The sequence below is a fragment of the Aotus nancymaae genome, unplaced genomic scaffold (genome assembly GCF_030222135.1).
Source record: "Aotus nancymaae isolate 86718 unplaced genomic scaffold, 86718_ANA_hifiasm-v0.15.2.pri h1tg000017l, whole genome shotgun sequence".
Classification (NCBI taxonomy): domain Eukaryota; kingdom Metazoa; phylum Chordata; class Mammalia; order Primates; family Aotidae; genus Aotus; species Aotus nancymaae.
Genome location: NW_026988429.1, coordinates 121,662 through 136,109, shown reverse-complemented (window position 1 = coordinate 136,109; position 14,448 = coordinate 121,662). Strand labels below are relative to the sequence as shown.

At 39.0% G+C, this 14,448-nt stretch overlaps 1 protein-coding gene across 11 annotated transcripts in view; it reads left to right on the top strand.

Annotated features, from left to right (window-relative positions):
- LOC135275608 (centrosome-associated protein ALMS1-like) overlaps positions 1 to 14,448 on the top strand; it is a 271,819-nt gene that overhangs the window by 179,142 nt on the left and 78,229 nt on the right. For 10 of the 11 annotated variants that reach the window (XR_010343217.1, XR_010343218.1, XR_010343219.1 and 7 more), the window contains 5 exons: positions 7,984 to 8,104; positions 9,268 to 9,468; positions 9,770 to 10,011; positions 10,754 to 10,937; positions 11,815 to 11,878. Coding sequence is in view for 7 of the 11 variants with exons in the window: in XM_064377819.1 (XP_064233889.1) it covers positions 7,984 to 8,104; positions 9,268 to 9,468; positions 9,770 to 10,011; positions 10,754 to 10,937; positions 11,815 to 11,878 (812 nt within the window). In the remaining 4 variants the exon portion in view is untranslated. Of the gene's footprint in view, positions 1 to 7,983; positions 8,105 to 9,267; positions 9,469 to 9,769; positions 10,012 to 10,753; positions 10,938 to 11,814; positions 11,879 to 14,448 lie in introns of those variants that run through there. The other variant, XM_064377821.1, reaches the window with a different exon arrangement.

The window sequence follows — 14,448 nt, the reverse complement described above, 5'->3', positions numbered from 1 at the left end:
TTAACAGTCAATCTTCATTTACCCAACCTTCCACCTCTGCCACAGCCTGCAGGCAACCACTAATTACTTTTCTATGCTGGACCTTTCATATAAATGGAATCACACAGTCTTTTGTGATTGTCTTCATTCACTTAACATAGTATGTTCAAGGTTCATCCACATCATAGTATATGCTCATTCCTTTTAATGGCCAAAGAACATTCCATTGTATGAATATACCACATTGTTTGTATCTATTCATCAGTTCATAGACATTTGTGTTGTTTCTATTTTTTAACTTATGAACAAAACTGCTATGAACAGTCATGTAAATGTTTTTTTTTTGAAGGCATGTGTTTTCATTTCTCTTGGGTATATACCTAGAAGTGGAATTAATCATATGACAACTCTATGTTTAACTATTTGAGGAACCGCCAGACTTTTCCACAATGACAGCACCATTTTACATTCCAAAGAGCTGTATGTGAGGGTTTCTCCACATCGTAATAACACTTGTTTTTGTCTCTCTCTTTGATTGTCATCTTCCTGCAGGGCTGGATAATTACATTGTGTTGAGAGAGAATTTATTCTTAGACTGATTTCTGTTTTTAAATGTTTTTCTTTTCATACCTTTTCATAGGTAAGAATTACTCAATGAAAAATAATTTGAAATGAAAACAGAAACATTCCAAGGCTTCTCATATAATCCAGTGTAATTTGTTTTTTTCCCACTCTGTGCTATACACCATGACTGCTTGTGTCCTTTGGAAGCGCAAAATGTTCACAGAACCTCAGGCTTGGAAGGGACCATAGGAGTCCTGTGGTCCTACCCACTCCAATCAACACTTCTGCTGTATCTGCAGCAAATGGCAGGCCACCCTCTAGTAGCTCTACCTCTCACGTGCTGCTTATGTGTCAGTCAGTTCCATTTGCCTAAGGCTCCAGTTGTCAAAGGCTTTGACTTAGATCCAATATCTCCTTGCGTTGGAATACCTGGCTCTGCTCTCAGAGCTGCTCTCTGAAGGCACAGAAAACAGGCCTACCTCTCTGCCTCTGGGGCCCCCACCTCCTTTCCTGATGTGTTTTTTCTCGGTCTTCACTCCATGAACTGTTCCACATGGGCCATGGTTTCAACTCTCCTTTCTGAGTTTTGCAGCTCCCTGGGTGTAAGTTTGTTGGTATCTTATTTTTAAACATGTCCCTCTCAACTAAATTTGTTGTGCTTTGGGTGGTGAGAGCGTGTTGACTGACACAGCTTGTCACCTTCCTTTCAGTGACTGGACCATGTCTGTGGCCTAACATATTTTATTCCTGTTGAACTCCTTAAATCTTTACTGCCACACCCGTCCCCACAAGTTTTTGTTTTGTTTATTCATTTCTTGAACTGGTAATAGAGTACAACCACTTGGTACAAAATATTTGATCAAGAGTGTCCTGCCTAATCCTGTTCCCCAGCACCCAGCACTCCTTCCCAGAGTCATACAATAAAATTTCATCAATTTTAAGTGTTTAGAGTTGTACAGTCATCACCACAATGCGGTTTTAGAACGTTTCTGTCACTACCAAAAGGTCCCTGTACCTCTTTACAGTCAATCCTGGTTCCCAGCCCCAGTCAACCCCTCTTCTGCCTTCTGCCTCTTCTGGAGATTTTATACACACAGCATCAGATGTGGTCTCTTGCATCTGCCTTTTTTTGTTAACATAATGATTTCAAGGTCCATCCATGTTGTATGTATCAGTGATTCCTTTTTGTTGCTGAATAGTATTCTGTTTTGTGGATATACCGTATTTAGCTTATCTTTCAGTTGATGGACATTTGGATTGTTTGATTTTTTTGGATAATGTGAATGCTGCTATTAACATTTGTGCAAAAGTTTTGTGTGGGCATACATTTCATTTCTTTGGGGTTTTTACTCAGGAGTGAAATTGCTAGGTCATATGATAGGTTTATGTTTAACTTTTTAAGAAATTGCCAAAGTGTTTTCCAAAGTGGCTGCATCATTTTACATTCTTGCTTGCAATGTGTGAGGGTTTCAGTTTCTCCTCTTCCTTGTCAGCACTTGCTATTGACCACCTTTTTGTTTATAGCCATTCTAGTGGGTATGAAATGGTATCTTATTGTGAGTTTAATTTGAATTTTCCTAATGACTGATGATGTTGAACATCTTTTCATGTGTTTATTGGCCACTCTTGTATCTTCTTTGATGAAGTGTCTTTTTAAATCTTTCGCTTATTGGAGAGAGATCCAAGATGGCTGATCACTAGCAGCTCGGGGCTCGTAGCTCCCAGTGAAAGCGCAGAGAACGAGAGGACGCTACACTTTCAGACGAATATTTGTTGCTCACGGACCAAGAGATTCCCAGCGGAGGAGCCCCACGGGTCGCCAGGGCGACTCTTGTGGCTGGTGCGGTCGTTTTGCTGACGCCTTAGCACGGCAGTTCTTGGTGCAGAGTCCGGAGATTCCCAGGCAGAAAAGCACCATCAATCTTAACACCGCTGTTTTGGCCGGCGCAGTGGATTGCTCAGATTTCGGTGCTGGGAATCAACAAGTTGGACGTCCGCTCAGAGACCTAGTTAGAAAGTCGGTAATTACAAAGACAACAGAGGGATAAATATATAATGAAGGGAAGAAACCAGCCTAAAAAGGCAGAGAATACTCAAAATCACAATGCCTCTCCCTCTACAGGGGATCGCAATTCCTCATCAGTAATGGAACAAGACTTAATGGAGAACAAGTGTGTTCCAATAACAGAAGCAGGTTTCAAAAGGTGGGTGATAAGAAACTTCTGTGAATTAAAAGAACTTGTTCTAACCCAAGGCAAAGAAACTAAGAACCTTGAAAAAAGGTTTGACGAACTGTTAACGAGAATGGACAATTTAGAGAGGAGTATAAGTGAATTGATGGAGCAGAAAAACACAACACGAGAACTTCACGAAATATGCACAAGTTTAAACAGTCGAATTGATCAAGCAGAAGAAAGGATATCAGAAGTCGAGGACCAGCTCAGTGAAATGAAACGAGAAGACAAGATTGGAGAAAAAAGGATAAAAAGGAATGAGCAAAGTCTCCAGGAAATATGGGACTATGTGAAAAGACCTAATTTACGTTTGATAGGTGTACCTGAATATGATGAAAAGAATGAATCCAAGTTGGAAAATACTTTTCAGCATATCATTCAGGAAAACTTTCCTAACCTAACAAGGCAGGGTAATATTCAACTCCAGGTAATACAGAGAACACCACAAAGATATTCTTCAAGAAGACCAACCCCAAGGCACATAATCGCCAGATTTATTAGGGTTGAAATGAAGGAGAAAATACTAAGGGCAGCCAGAGAGAAAGGTCAGGTTACCCATAAAGGGAAACCTATCAGACTTAACAGCAGATCTCTCAGCAGAAACCCTACAAGCCAGAAAAGAGTGGGGACCAATATTTAACATCCTTAAAGAAAAGAACTTTCAACCCAGAATTTCATATCCAGCCAAACTAAGCTTTATAAGTGAAGGAAAAATTAAATCTTTTGCGAACAAACGAGTACTTAGAGACTTCACCACCGCCAGGCCTGCTTTACAAGAGCTTCTGAAAGAAGCACTATACATATAAAGGAACAACCAATATCAGCCTTTCCAAAAATACATCAAAAAGCAAAGAGCATTAACACAATGAAAAATTTACACCAACTAATGGGCAAAACAGCCAGCTAGCATCAAATGCCAGTATTAAACTTATATATATTCTAATTGGATAAAAAGCCAAAACCCATTGGTATGCTGCATCCAGACCCATCTCAATGCAACGATACACAAACACTCAAAGAGAAGGAGGAAGATTTACCAACCAAACAGAGTAAAAATAAACAAATAAACAAAAAGGAGGTGCAATTCTCGCCTCTGATAAAGTAGACTTTAAAGCAACAAAGATCAAAAGAGGCAAAGAAGGACATTACATAATGGCAAAAGGATCGATGTAACAAGAAGAGCTAACGATTCTATAGATCAATGAGACAGAAAATTAACAAGGACATCCAGGACTTGAACTCAGACCCGGAACAAGTAAACTTAATAAACATTTATAGAACTCTCTACTTCAAATACACAAAACATACATTACCACCTCACACCTATTCCAAAAGTGACTACATAATTGGAAGTAAATCACTCCTCAGTAATCACATAGCATTTCATAGGTTTAAATGAAATATTGGTTGGCTGCTTGTTTGTTATTTTCTTGCCTTATTCCTTCCTGTCTACATCATTAAGTATAATTATTAGTATAAAAGAGGTTTTCAATACCCATCACTAAACTGCATTCTAGCCTGGGTGAGAAAGCAATATTCCCATTCTCTCTCTCTCTTTCTCTTCCTTTTTCTTCCTCTTCTTCATTCTTTTTTTTTCTTTCTTTCTTCCAAAAAAAGAGAAAAAAAGAGAAAAAAAATTGTAAATGCCTTCAAGAGCATAGATAATAGTAATTAGTAACTGAAGAGCTTTGCCTGTTTATCTTTGCTTTATATATATATATATATATATATATGCTTAGTATATACACTTATTATAAAAATAAATAAATAAATAAATCTTTCACTTATTTTAAAATTAGGTTATCTTCCTACTGAGTTGAAAGAGTTCTCTATATACTCTGGTTAAAAGTCCTTTATCAGATGTATTTTTTTTAAAAATAATTTCTCCCATGCTATGGCTTGACCTTTTAATTTAAAACAGTGACTTTTGAAGTGCAAATAGTTTTAATACAGTAATGATGAAGTCCAGTTTAAACTATTTTTCTTGTATGGATTGTGGATTGTACTTGGGGTGTTATATTCAAGAACTGTTTGCCTAACCAAAGTCACAAAGATTTTCTCCTATGTTTTCCATTAAAAGTTTATTATTTTACTTATGTTTAGGTCTACCATCCATTTTTTGTACATTTTTGTGTACGGTGTGTTGTCTAACCTTATCTCTTTGAACAGGGATATTTAATTGTCCCAGCATCATTTGTTCAAAAGAGTATTATTTTCTCCAGTTAGTTGGTTTGGCCCCTTTGTTGAACACTAATTGATCACAAATGTAAGGTTTCATTTGGAATTTTCATTCTGTTCCATTGATTGATTTGTCTATATCTACTATCTTTTTTTTTTCTTTTTTTTTTGAGATGGAGTCTGGCTCTGTCACCCAGGCTGGAATGCAGTGGCACGATCTCAGCTCACTGCAACCTCCACCTCTTGCATTGAAGTGATTCTTCTGCCTCAGCCTCCTAAGTAGCTGGGACTACAGGCGCACTAATTTTTGTATTTTTAGTAGAGACAGGGTTTCACCATATTGGCCAGGCTGGTCTCAAATTCCTGACCTCGTGATTCACTTGCCTCGGCCTCCCAAAGTGCTGGAATTACAAGCCTGAGCTACCACGCCCAGCCAGTTTGTATCCTTATATCAATACCACAGTGCCTTGATTTGATTTGTGGTATAACTTTATAAGATTTGAAATCAGGAAATGTAAGTCCTCCACCTTTCTTTTTTTTTTTCAGTAACTTTTAGTCTTTGTGGTCCTTGACATTCCCATATAAAGTTGAGATCACTTTGTAGATTTCATCAAAAATCCTTGCTGGAATTTTGATAGAGATTGTGTAGAATCTACGGATTAATTTGGGGATAACTGCCATCCTAACAATTTTGAGGCTTCCAATCCATGTATGGTGGATGTCTCACCATTTACATAGACCTCTGATCTCTCCCAGCAATGTTTTCTAGTTTTTAATGTGCAAACCTTGCAGTTCTCTTGTTAACTTTATTCCTAAATATTTTATTCTTTTTGATGCTATTGTGAGTGAGATTGTTAATTTTATTTTCAGGTTGTCACTTGCTAGAATATAGGAATACAATTGATTTTTTTATCTTATTAATCTTGCAGTCTGCAACCTGGCTGAACTTGTTTATTAGTTCTAATTCTTTGTGGATTTCTTAGTATTTTTTACAGAGAAGATCTTGTCATTTGTAAATAAAACCAGTTTCACTTCTTCCTTTCAATCTGGATTCTTTTCTTTCAGAGACATTTTATAAATAAAAAAGCAAACACCTACATATACTTTTTACTTTTTTTAGTACCTAACATGCTTTCTTCCTCTCTTTTATAGCTGCAGAGAAGGTATAATGTATTTCATATCAGTTACTTCTTTTTCATGAGTTCCTTTTAAGGAAAAAATAAAGATCTTTTTAACAACATGGTAGTCTCTAGTTTTATACTTTACTATCTAAATCATATGTTCTTTCTGAAATGCAGATTGTGTTTCCTTTTCTAGATGGGCAAACTGACACAAAGAGGTTGTAGCTTGCCTAAGTAGAGACCTCTAATAAAGGGAAGACCTGAAACTGGTCTAGTTGTTTGGAATCTAGACAAAGAGCTTTTTTTTTTCCTGCATCAGAGTTGCTGCCATTTCTCCTGCCTAATGAGCAGACTGTTAAAATTACCCCTACTAAACATGCTCTGATTTAGCCCATCATTCCTGTTATTATTTGGGATCCTGACAGAGGCCCTCCTTGATATGTATTGTATGGAAATTCTCCTGCTTTCCATAACTCCAAGACACTGATGTGTAAAATCTTAAGAAGGAGTAGCCAGCACCAAACCCAGTGATTGCGCACAGTAATTGCTTAGTAACTATTTGTTGTCAAATGCAAGATGTACCACTCAGTAAAGACATCTCTCTGTGTTAAAATTATATTTAGGTAAGGTTAGTTCAACCAATTACGGTTCTATCAATGTGTATTATCATCCAATCCATATAACTCCATCTTGCCCTCAAAGATGCCATGAAAAGTTTTGGCATTTTGTTCAAATCTAGATATAGAACGCTATGTGTTCTTTTGTTTCACCAGTAAAATAACCTTATCTACTAGAGAAAACAAGGCTAACCTGGCAGGGCATACTCTGCCTGCCTGACTGAGCCTGGCTTAAATCTGCTCACCTTTTTTTGCATCAGTTCCTTGCAAATTGTTCAATTTGTGATCCATCCTAAATTGTACATGTCATCAATATTCAGCCCACTAGTTTGCAATGCCTGCCTTTCCGAAAATCAAAGTGTTTCCTTTCTTCAAATGTCTAACATAAATCTTCCTCTCCAAAATTCTGTTACAAGTTTGTTTATGACTCTGGAATATGGTTTATCTAGTTTGAGGGATCAGATATGCTCAGTTTCCTATCTTCACCCAGGCTTTAATTTACCTCCACCAGACCTGCCTAAGTAGAAAATTCCCTGGCATTTATTCAAAATATAGATGCCCAGACCCCCTCCCCGGCAGAGATTCCAATTCATTATTCTGGGTTAGTTTCTCTCTGTCCTTGGACTTATTAACAATGAACAAGTTTAAGAAATACTATTTTACACTATAGTATTTGTTCAGCTATATCTTGTTAATTTTTTTGTCATCCACCAACATTGCACCATCAGCTGCAATCCCTGAAATTGCCTTCATTGCTCTACTTGCTCTGAACATAATTGAAAGGCCTTTGGGACTCTCTAATACTTTTTGCAATTCACTGCTCATCAGGACATCTCATGAGCCTTGCAGGTCTTTGCTGTTTGTCTTATTATATGTGTCTGAGTCTGCCCTTAATTGGAGAGCACTCTCTTCAGCTCATCACTTTTTTAGCTATCTCCAGGCCTCTTTATCTCACATGAAAATTATGTGCAGGTGTCACTTCAGAATTTCATTCTGAAGATGCATCAGACTAATGTTTAGCTAGCATTCTCTTCAGAGTCTTTCCAAGCCCAGTGAAAATAGCCAGGCTTTTTTCGTCTTACCACCTTAGAACAGCTGAAGTCCTATACAACTACAACAGTCTCCTCACTATCACAGATACAAGGCAGCATGTTCACATTATCTCAAGCTTCCTCTAAATGCATCTCAACAGTTTGAATTGGATTAGAAAGAAGACGTGTTGGCTTATCCTGTGGGTAACTGTGACATTAACTGCAGGTAATAATAACAAGATCTCTTTTATTTTTCTAGGTAGCAAACCATGTAATTTCTTCGGACGCTATTTCCTCTTCTGTCAATAGTTTCCTGAGCTCAAACTCTACTCTTTGCAACAAGCAAAATGTACACGTGTTAAACAAGGGCATACAAGCAGGTAATGACTTGAAACTAAACTTTTCATTGAAATACATTGAAATAGCTCTTAAACATATAAGATACTCAGCCTCAATCATAATAAATGACATGAAGATAAAACTATATCCAACTGCCAATTTTCATCTTATCAGATTGGCAAAAATTCAAGTTTGATGGCAAGTTTGTGGGCAAGAGTGTAGGGAAATGGATTCCCTTGTATATTCCAGTAGGAGTAGAAGTTGGTTCACTGTGAGAGGTAATTTGACAGTTCCTATCAAAATTAGTTTCAGCATTTTTACTTTTGAAATGGACTCTATAGATACACTATGCATATGTGGAATTTAACCTATAGATGTACTTGCATATGTGCAAAATAGTGTACAAAAGTAACCACAGAAACATTATTTGTTATAGCAGGAGATTAAAATGAATTTAGTTGTCCCTCAATAGCTTAATGATTACATAAATTATTGCATATCTAGATACTGAAATTCTACATAGAATGAGGCAACTCTCTCTGTACTAATCTCTCTCTGTACTTGGAGAAAGATCTCCAAGGCATATAATTGATTTTAATAAAAGTGTATAGTACACTGCGTTGTAAATTTTTTTTTAATAAAAGGAAGAGATTGCTTAAATGTGCAAAATGAATTCTCTGGAACCATATGGGGCTGTGAACAGAATAAATGGAGACCAGAAGTGGAAAGGAGAATTTTTAGTTATTGCCTTTCTATACCTTTTGGTTTCATAAAATAAAAATAAATAAACTTTTATCTTGATTTGTTTCTTCCCCTCAAATCCTGTTTTTACTTCTGTTAACCTCTTCCTTACCTGGGTGACTATCAAAAGGACTCTAAGTATTTATTGTCTTTCTGACTTGGGATCAGAGCTGAAATCCTTTACCCTTTGAACCCATATTCATTCTTCTTTCCCTCTAATACCTAAAATTACTTACAAATAAAAACGCTTTCTTTTTTCTTCTTCCTCTTTTCCCTTCCAACTTTCCCCTGCCCTCCCTTCTTTTAATCTCTCTCTCTTCCCATCCCTTCATCCCACACAAAGGCATTGTATTTTTAAAGCATTAAAAAGGGTTTACTTACTTACTTGAATAAACCTTACTCACCTGAATAAATCAACTCAGTCTCAAGGCTTCTCCCAGACACCTGTGATCCTTCCCCTCAGGTAACTTGGAGATTGTGAATGGTGCCAAAAAACACACTCGAGATGTTGGGATGACTTTCCCAACTCCAAGTTCTAGCGCGGCTAAATTGGAAGAGGACAGTGATGTGACTTCTTGGTCAGAAGAAAAACATGAAAAGAAAATGCTCTTTACCACTTATCCTGTGGACAGAAAGTTAAAAAGGAACAAGAATTCCCATGAAGGTCAGTTTCTCATTTAAGATCTTGTAGTAGAGAAACTAGTGAATTTCAAGTCCCCTGTGATGCTGACTCTGTGTTTCCAAGTGACTCTATGTGGACCCCACCTACCCCCAGCCAACACCTTGTCAGGTTTTCAAAGTATCCAGCACTGCAGTTACACAGTCATCCCTGCAGTGAAGCCAGACTCAAGGGCACCCTGTGGCTGCCAACAGCTGAGACCCCTGAGAGTCTGTCCTTGATGAGAGTTGGGTGGGACTATAAAAAATGAAAAATATTTTTTCCTTCTAAAAACTGTTTCTTGCAGGAGTTTCCTGGTTTGTTCCTGTGGAAAACGTGGAGTCTGGATCAAAGAAGGAAAACATGCCCAAGATGTGTGGCCCTGGCGTCTCCTGGTTTGAACCATTAACAAAGACCAAGCCCTGGAGGGAGCCACTGTGGGAGCAGAACCGGCAGGGGCAGCACCTGGACGGTCGGGGCTCCCTGGCAGGCCCAGGCAGAGAGGATGGCAGAGATACACTGAAGCCATTTGTGAGAGCAACCCTGCAGGTGCAATGACGCTGACTTAACTTTAGCCCTACATGTAGGGAGAAGAAGGGCAAGGCACAGGGAACCTGCTTCTGTGACTTGGCCAGCTGAGGTGTAGACCTGAGACCCTCTTTTCCAGCACCTCTGCGGTTCACCTGGTTTCATGCATTAGAGCTGTGTTTCTCATCATTCATCAAAGGCTGCCTTACTTTTAAGTGTTCTAGGGGGCGCATCACCTGACTCAGGATCTGGGGTCAAGGCCACAGGAGGGAGGATTTACAGCTTTGCTCATCGGGTTTGTGGGTCCCTGTATGTGGAAGGTCCAGAGGCCTGAGGCTTGTGCGCTCATGGGTGTTCCTCCAATTCTGCAACTTCTGTTCCTGCTCCTTGCGGGATTTAAAGGAAACCAAGTCTCTTCTTATATGTCCCTTGGGGGATAAAAGAAATGTTATTTAATGATATATTTGTTCAAATAGATCTTTAAAATAGCACCATGGCAGAGCTGTATCGCATTGACATTTGGGAGAGTTGTAATTGCCATAGTCTTAATTCCTGGCCTATGCTGAAGGCCCGTCTTTGATCTCTACAGGTTCCCTGCTGGAGTCCTTCCCTGCAGAGAGGTGTCCAAGGATTGTCTAGACATTTTCTCAGCATTTGAATCAGGCTTCTTCAAACCTCTTGGGAAGGTGGTGTTTTTCTAGGCATTTGGAGATTGCCTCATTAATGTGAGGCTTGGCTTTTTTTTTTTTTTTTTTTTTTTTAGGAATCACTTCAGCTTCACAGACCTGACTTCATCTCCCGCTCTGGGGAGCGGATAAAGCGCCTGAAGTTAATAGTCCAGGAGAGGAAGCTGCAGAGCATGTTACAGAGTGAGCGGGATGCTCTGTTCAACATTGACAGGGAACAGCAGAGCCACCAGAATTGTATGCACCCGCTGCCCAAGAGAGGTACGACCTCACTGTTAACTTTTCTGTGAGTAGAATAGAGAAGGCAAGGTCTGTTGCTGTGCTGCAGAGACCTACTAAAGGCCAAGCCAGGTCAGTTACATGGGCAGACAGCAACCTTTTGCTTGCCAAGACTCAAACCTTCTCAGCTAGCAGAACCTGCCCAACTTAGTTGTCAGCACATTCATGATCCAAGTAAGCCCAGTTACTCTAGCCCTGTCACTGCATCTTAAACCAGCTCTGTGTCTCTGAGCAAGTTAGTTCCAAAAGTATTTTATTTTTCCTGAAAAGATGGGGCTGATTCCAGGCTTGCCTGTCTCTTAGGATGGTAATAATAATAATAATAAACACATAGTCCTTACATCTTGCCCAGGCACTGTTTACATTTATCACTTACAACACTCTTGATAGGTGCTATTACTATCTCTACTTTATAGTGAGAAAACTGAATCAAAGGGAGATTAAGTACCTCTCCCAAGATGACATACCCAGTAAGTAAAAGCTAAGATTTGAACCCAGGTGCACAGCTCTGGAGTCTGCCTTCTTAACAATTATGATAAGCAGGTTTTGATAAAACAATGAAAGCTGTGAAAACTACAAAGCACTACCTAATTCTTTCATCTAATCTTCCCTAATAACTGGCCATTTTTTTAAATTCAAAGTCTAGTCTGTGCTGCAGAGTGTTAGGTCCTCAGGGCCTTAGGCTACTGTCCCTGTTACCCTAGTCTAACCCTGGCTTGCCTTGGTCCTTGCTCCCCACCCAGTCTTGCCAGCTAAGGGTAGGGGCATCAAGTCCTGGAAACTCCTTCTCCCAGCTCTTGCACCACACCCTCCTGGTTTAAGTCACTGTCCACTGAAAACCCCTTCTTCTCTTGCTTAGTCTTCCTGGCTGCCCAGAAGAACAAGCCTATCAGCAAGAAGGAAATGATCCAGCGGTCCAAACGGTAAGACCAAGAGAACAAGAGTATGTATAGAAGTATAAACCAGGCCACCAATTTATCAGGAGCTCTGGCTTGTAATAAGGGTGTTATGCTCAAGTTTAAACATCATGAGGAAGTTGTGAGAGTCATTTCTCACTTACGGCACTGGAAAAAAAAATTAGCACATCATGGTATGAATGACTCACATGCAAAAGGTGAAAAAAATCCCCACTAATTTGCATGTTTTAGTCAGGCTTCTCTGTATTAGAAATCTAAATGTAAATAAGGAATAGTTTAGGCCAGGCACAGTGACTGACACCTGTAATCCCAGCACTTTGGGAGGCTGAGGTGGGTAGATCATTTGAAGTCAGGAGTTCAAGACCAGCCTGACCAACATGGTGAAACCCCATCTCTACTAAAAGTGCAAAAATTAGCTGGGCGTGCAGGCGCATGCCTGTAATCCCAGCTACTTGGGAGGCTGAGTGGGGAGGACCCTTTGAACCTGGGTGGCAGAGGTTACAGTGAGCTTAGATGGTACCACTTTACTCCAATCTGGGCAACAGAGCGAGACTCCGTGTCAAAAAAAAAAAAAAATATTTTAAAATAAAATTAAATGATATTTGGGCCATACCTTTTATCTTAGCAATCTCATTTCTAGGAATTGATCCAATAGGGTGAGAAAGAACAGGGTTCTCCAGAACACTTTAAGTTAAACTTTTTTTAAATTAAATTTTTAAAGCATATGAGCACTGTTACCATTTGTGGTCTTTAAAAATAAGTATTTGTGCTTATGTAGAGGTGTATACTTTTATATGCATAGAATATTCCTGGAAGACAGAAAAAAACTGATAATACTGATTGCCTTTGTAAAGGAGAACTGATGTATTACAGATGTAGATTTTTTGACTTTTTATAATTTTTTAGTTTTGTGCCATGACGAACGAATATTAGCTACTATTAATTAATTAATTTGAGTGTTGGATATGGTGGTACATTTCTGTAATCCTACCTACTCAGGAGTCTTAGGTGAGAGGATCTCTTAAGCCCAGGAATTTGAGACTGCAGTGAGCTATGATCACACCATTATACTTGGCCTGGGTAACAGACTGAGACAAATAACAAATAAATTTTTTAAAAAATTAATTCATTTCAGATATTCATATATTGATCATGTGAATGCCAGAGAATAAGTTAAAGTTGACTTTTTCAGGCGTTCATTGGAGACTTGCTTTAATAAGAATAGTTTCTTTTTTGGCATAATGCTTCTGAAGTAATGATATACTTTAAAACAATTTATCTCATGGACTTTAAGCATTCCTCTTGAAATCTTGTTTTTACTCTCTATCTAGTCAGCCTTTATAGGCAAATCCAAAGGGGTGCTTTAGTCTAGTGGTTCTCAGAGAATGTCTGTGGAGCCCTGGAAGTTGCTGAGACTCTTTTAGGCAATTTGCAAGGTCAAAACGAATTTCAAAATGACACCAGGATGTTCTGTGTCTTTTTCGCTGTGTTGACTATTTGCACTGATGATGCAAGAGGAATGGGGGAGGAGTAAAACTGTTGATGTCTTAGCACTATTCGAGACAGTGGCACCAAACCTACTAGTCTAGTAGGCATTGTATCCTGCATAGCCTCCCTCCAGGAGTGTGATGGAAGTACAAGGAAGCAGTGTAAAAATGGAGGTACACAGGAATCACTTCCTTTGCACAGTGAAAGATGATGACTGTTTTAAGAAAAAGCACTTATGCCATGGTTTGTGTCATGAGCTAAACTAGCTGCCTTTTTCATGGAACATGACTTTTACTTGAAAGAGTAACTCACAGAAAACCGATTATTCTGACTTGGATTCGTAGCAGACATTTTCTTGAAAATGAAGCGAATCTGTGACTTTAGGCAAATGTCTGACAGTATTTGTTGCCAAAGAACGTGTGAGTTTTCAAGCCAACAATAGAATTCTAGAAAACTTGTGTTCACCACCATGGGCTTGATGACTTCTCAGTACTTAGACTTTTATAAGCAGTGACATTAACAAATGTGATGTTTTTCATGTTATCTAAATAAATTTGTCAACATTTGGAAGATCTGCACAACTCACTGGGCCAGGATTTTCCAAATGATTGTTGCTTTTTTGCTAGGAAATCAGGTATAGATAGAAGATTCATTCAAATAGTACAAGATAGATGAATGGATTTTTATGTAACAGAATAGAAAAAATTTACTGACATTTTCAGCTTCCACCTTGCAACTAACTTTTAAGAAACTACCACTTGTCAGCCAGGCACGGTCGCTCACGCCTTTAATCTCAGCACTTTGGGAGGCCAAGGAGGGCGGATCACTTGAGGTCAGGAGTTCAAGACCAGCCTCGCCAACATAGTGAAACCCCGTCTCTACTAAAACTACAAAAATTAGCTGGGTGTGGTGGGTACCTGTAATCCTAGCTACTCTGGAGGCTGAGTCAGGAGAATTGCCTGAACCTGGGAGGCAGAGTTTGCAGTTAGCCAAGATCACACCACTGCACTACAGCCTGGGCAACAAGTGCAAAACTCTGTCTCAAAAAAAAAAAAAAGAAACGAAACGAAACTATCACTGTCAAATTT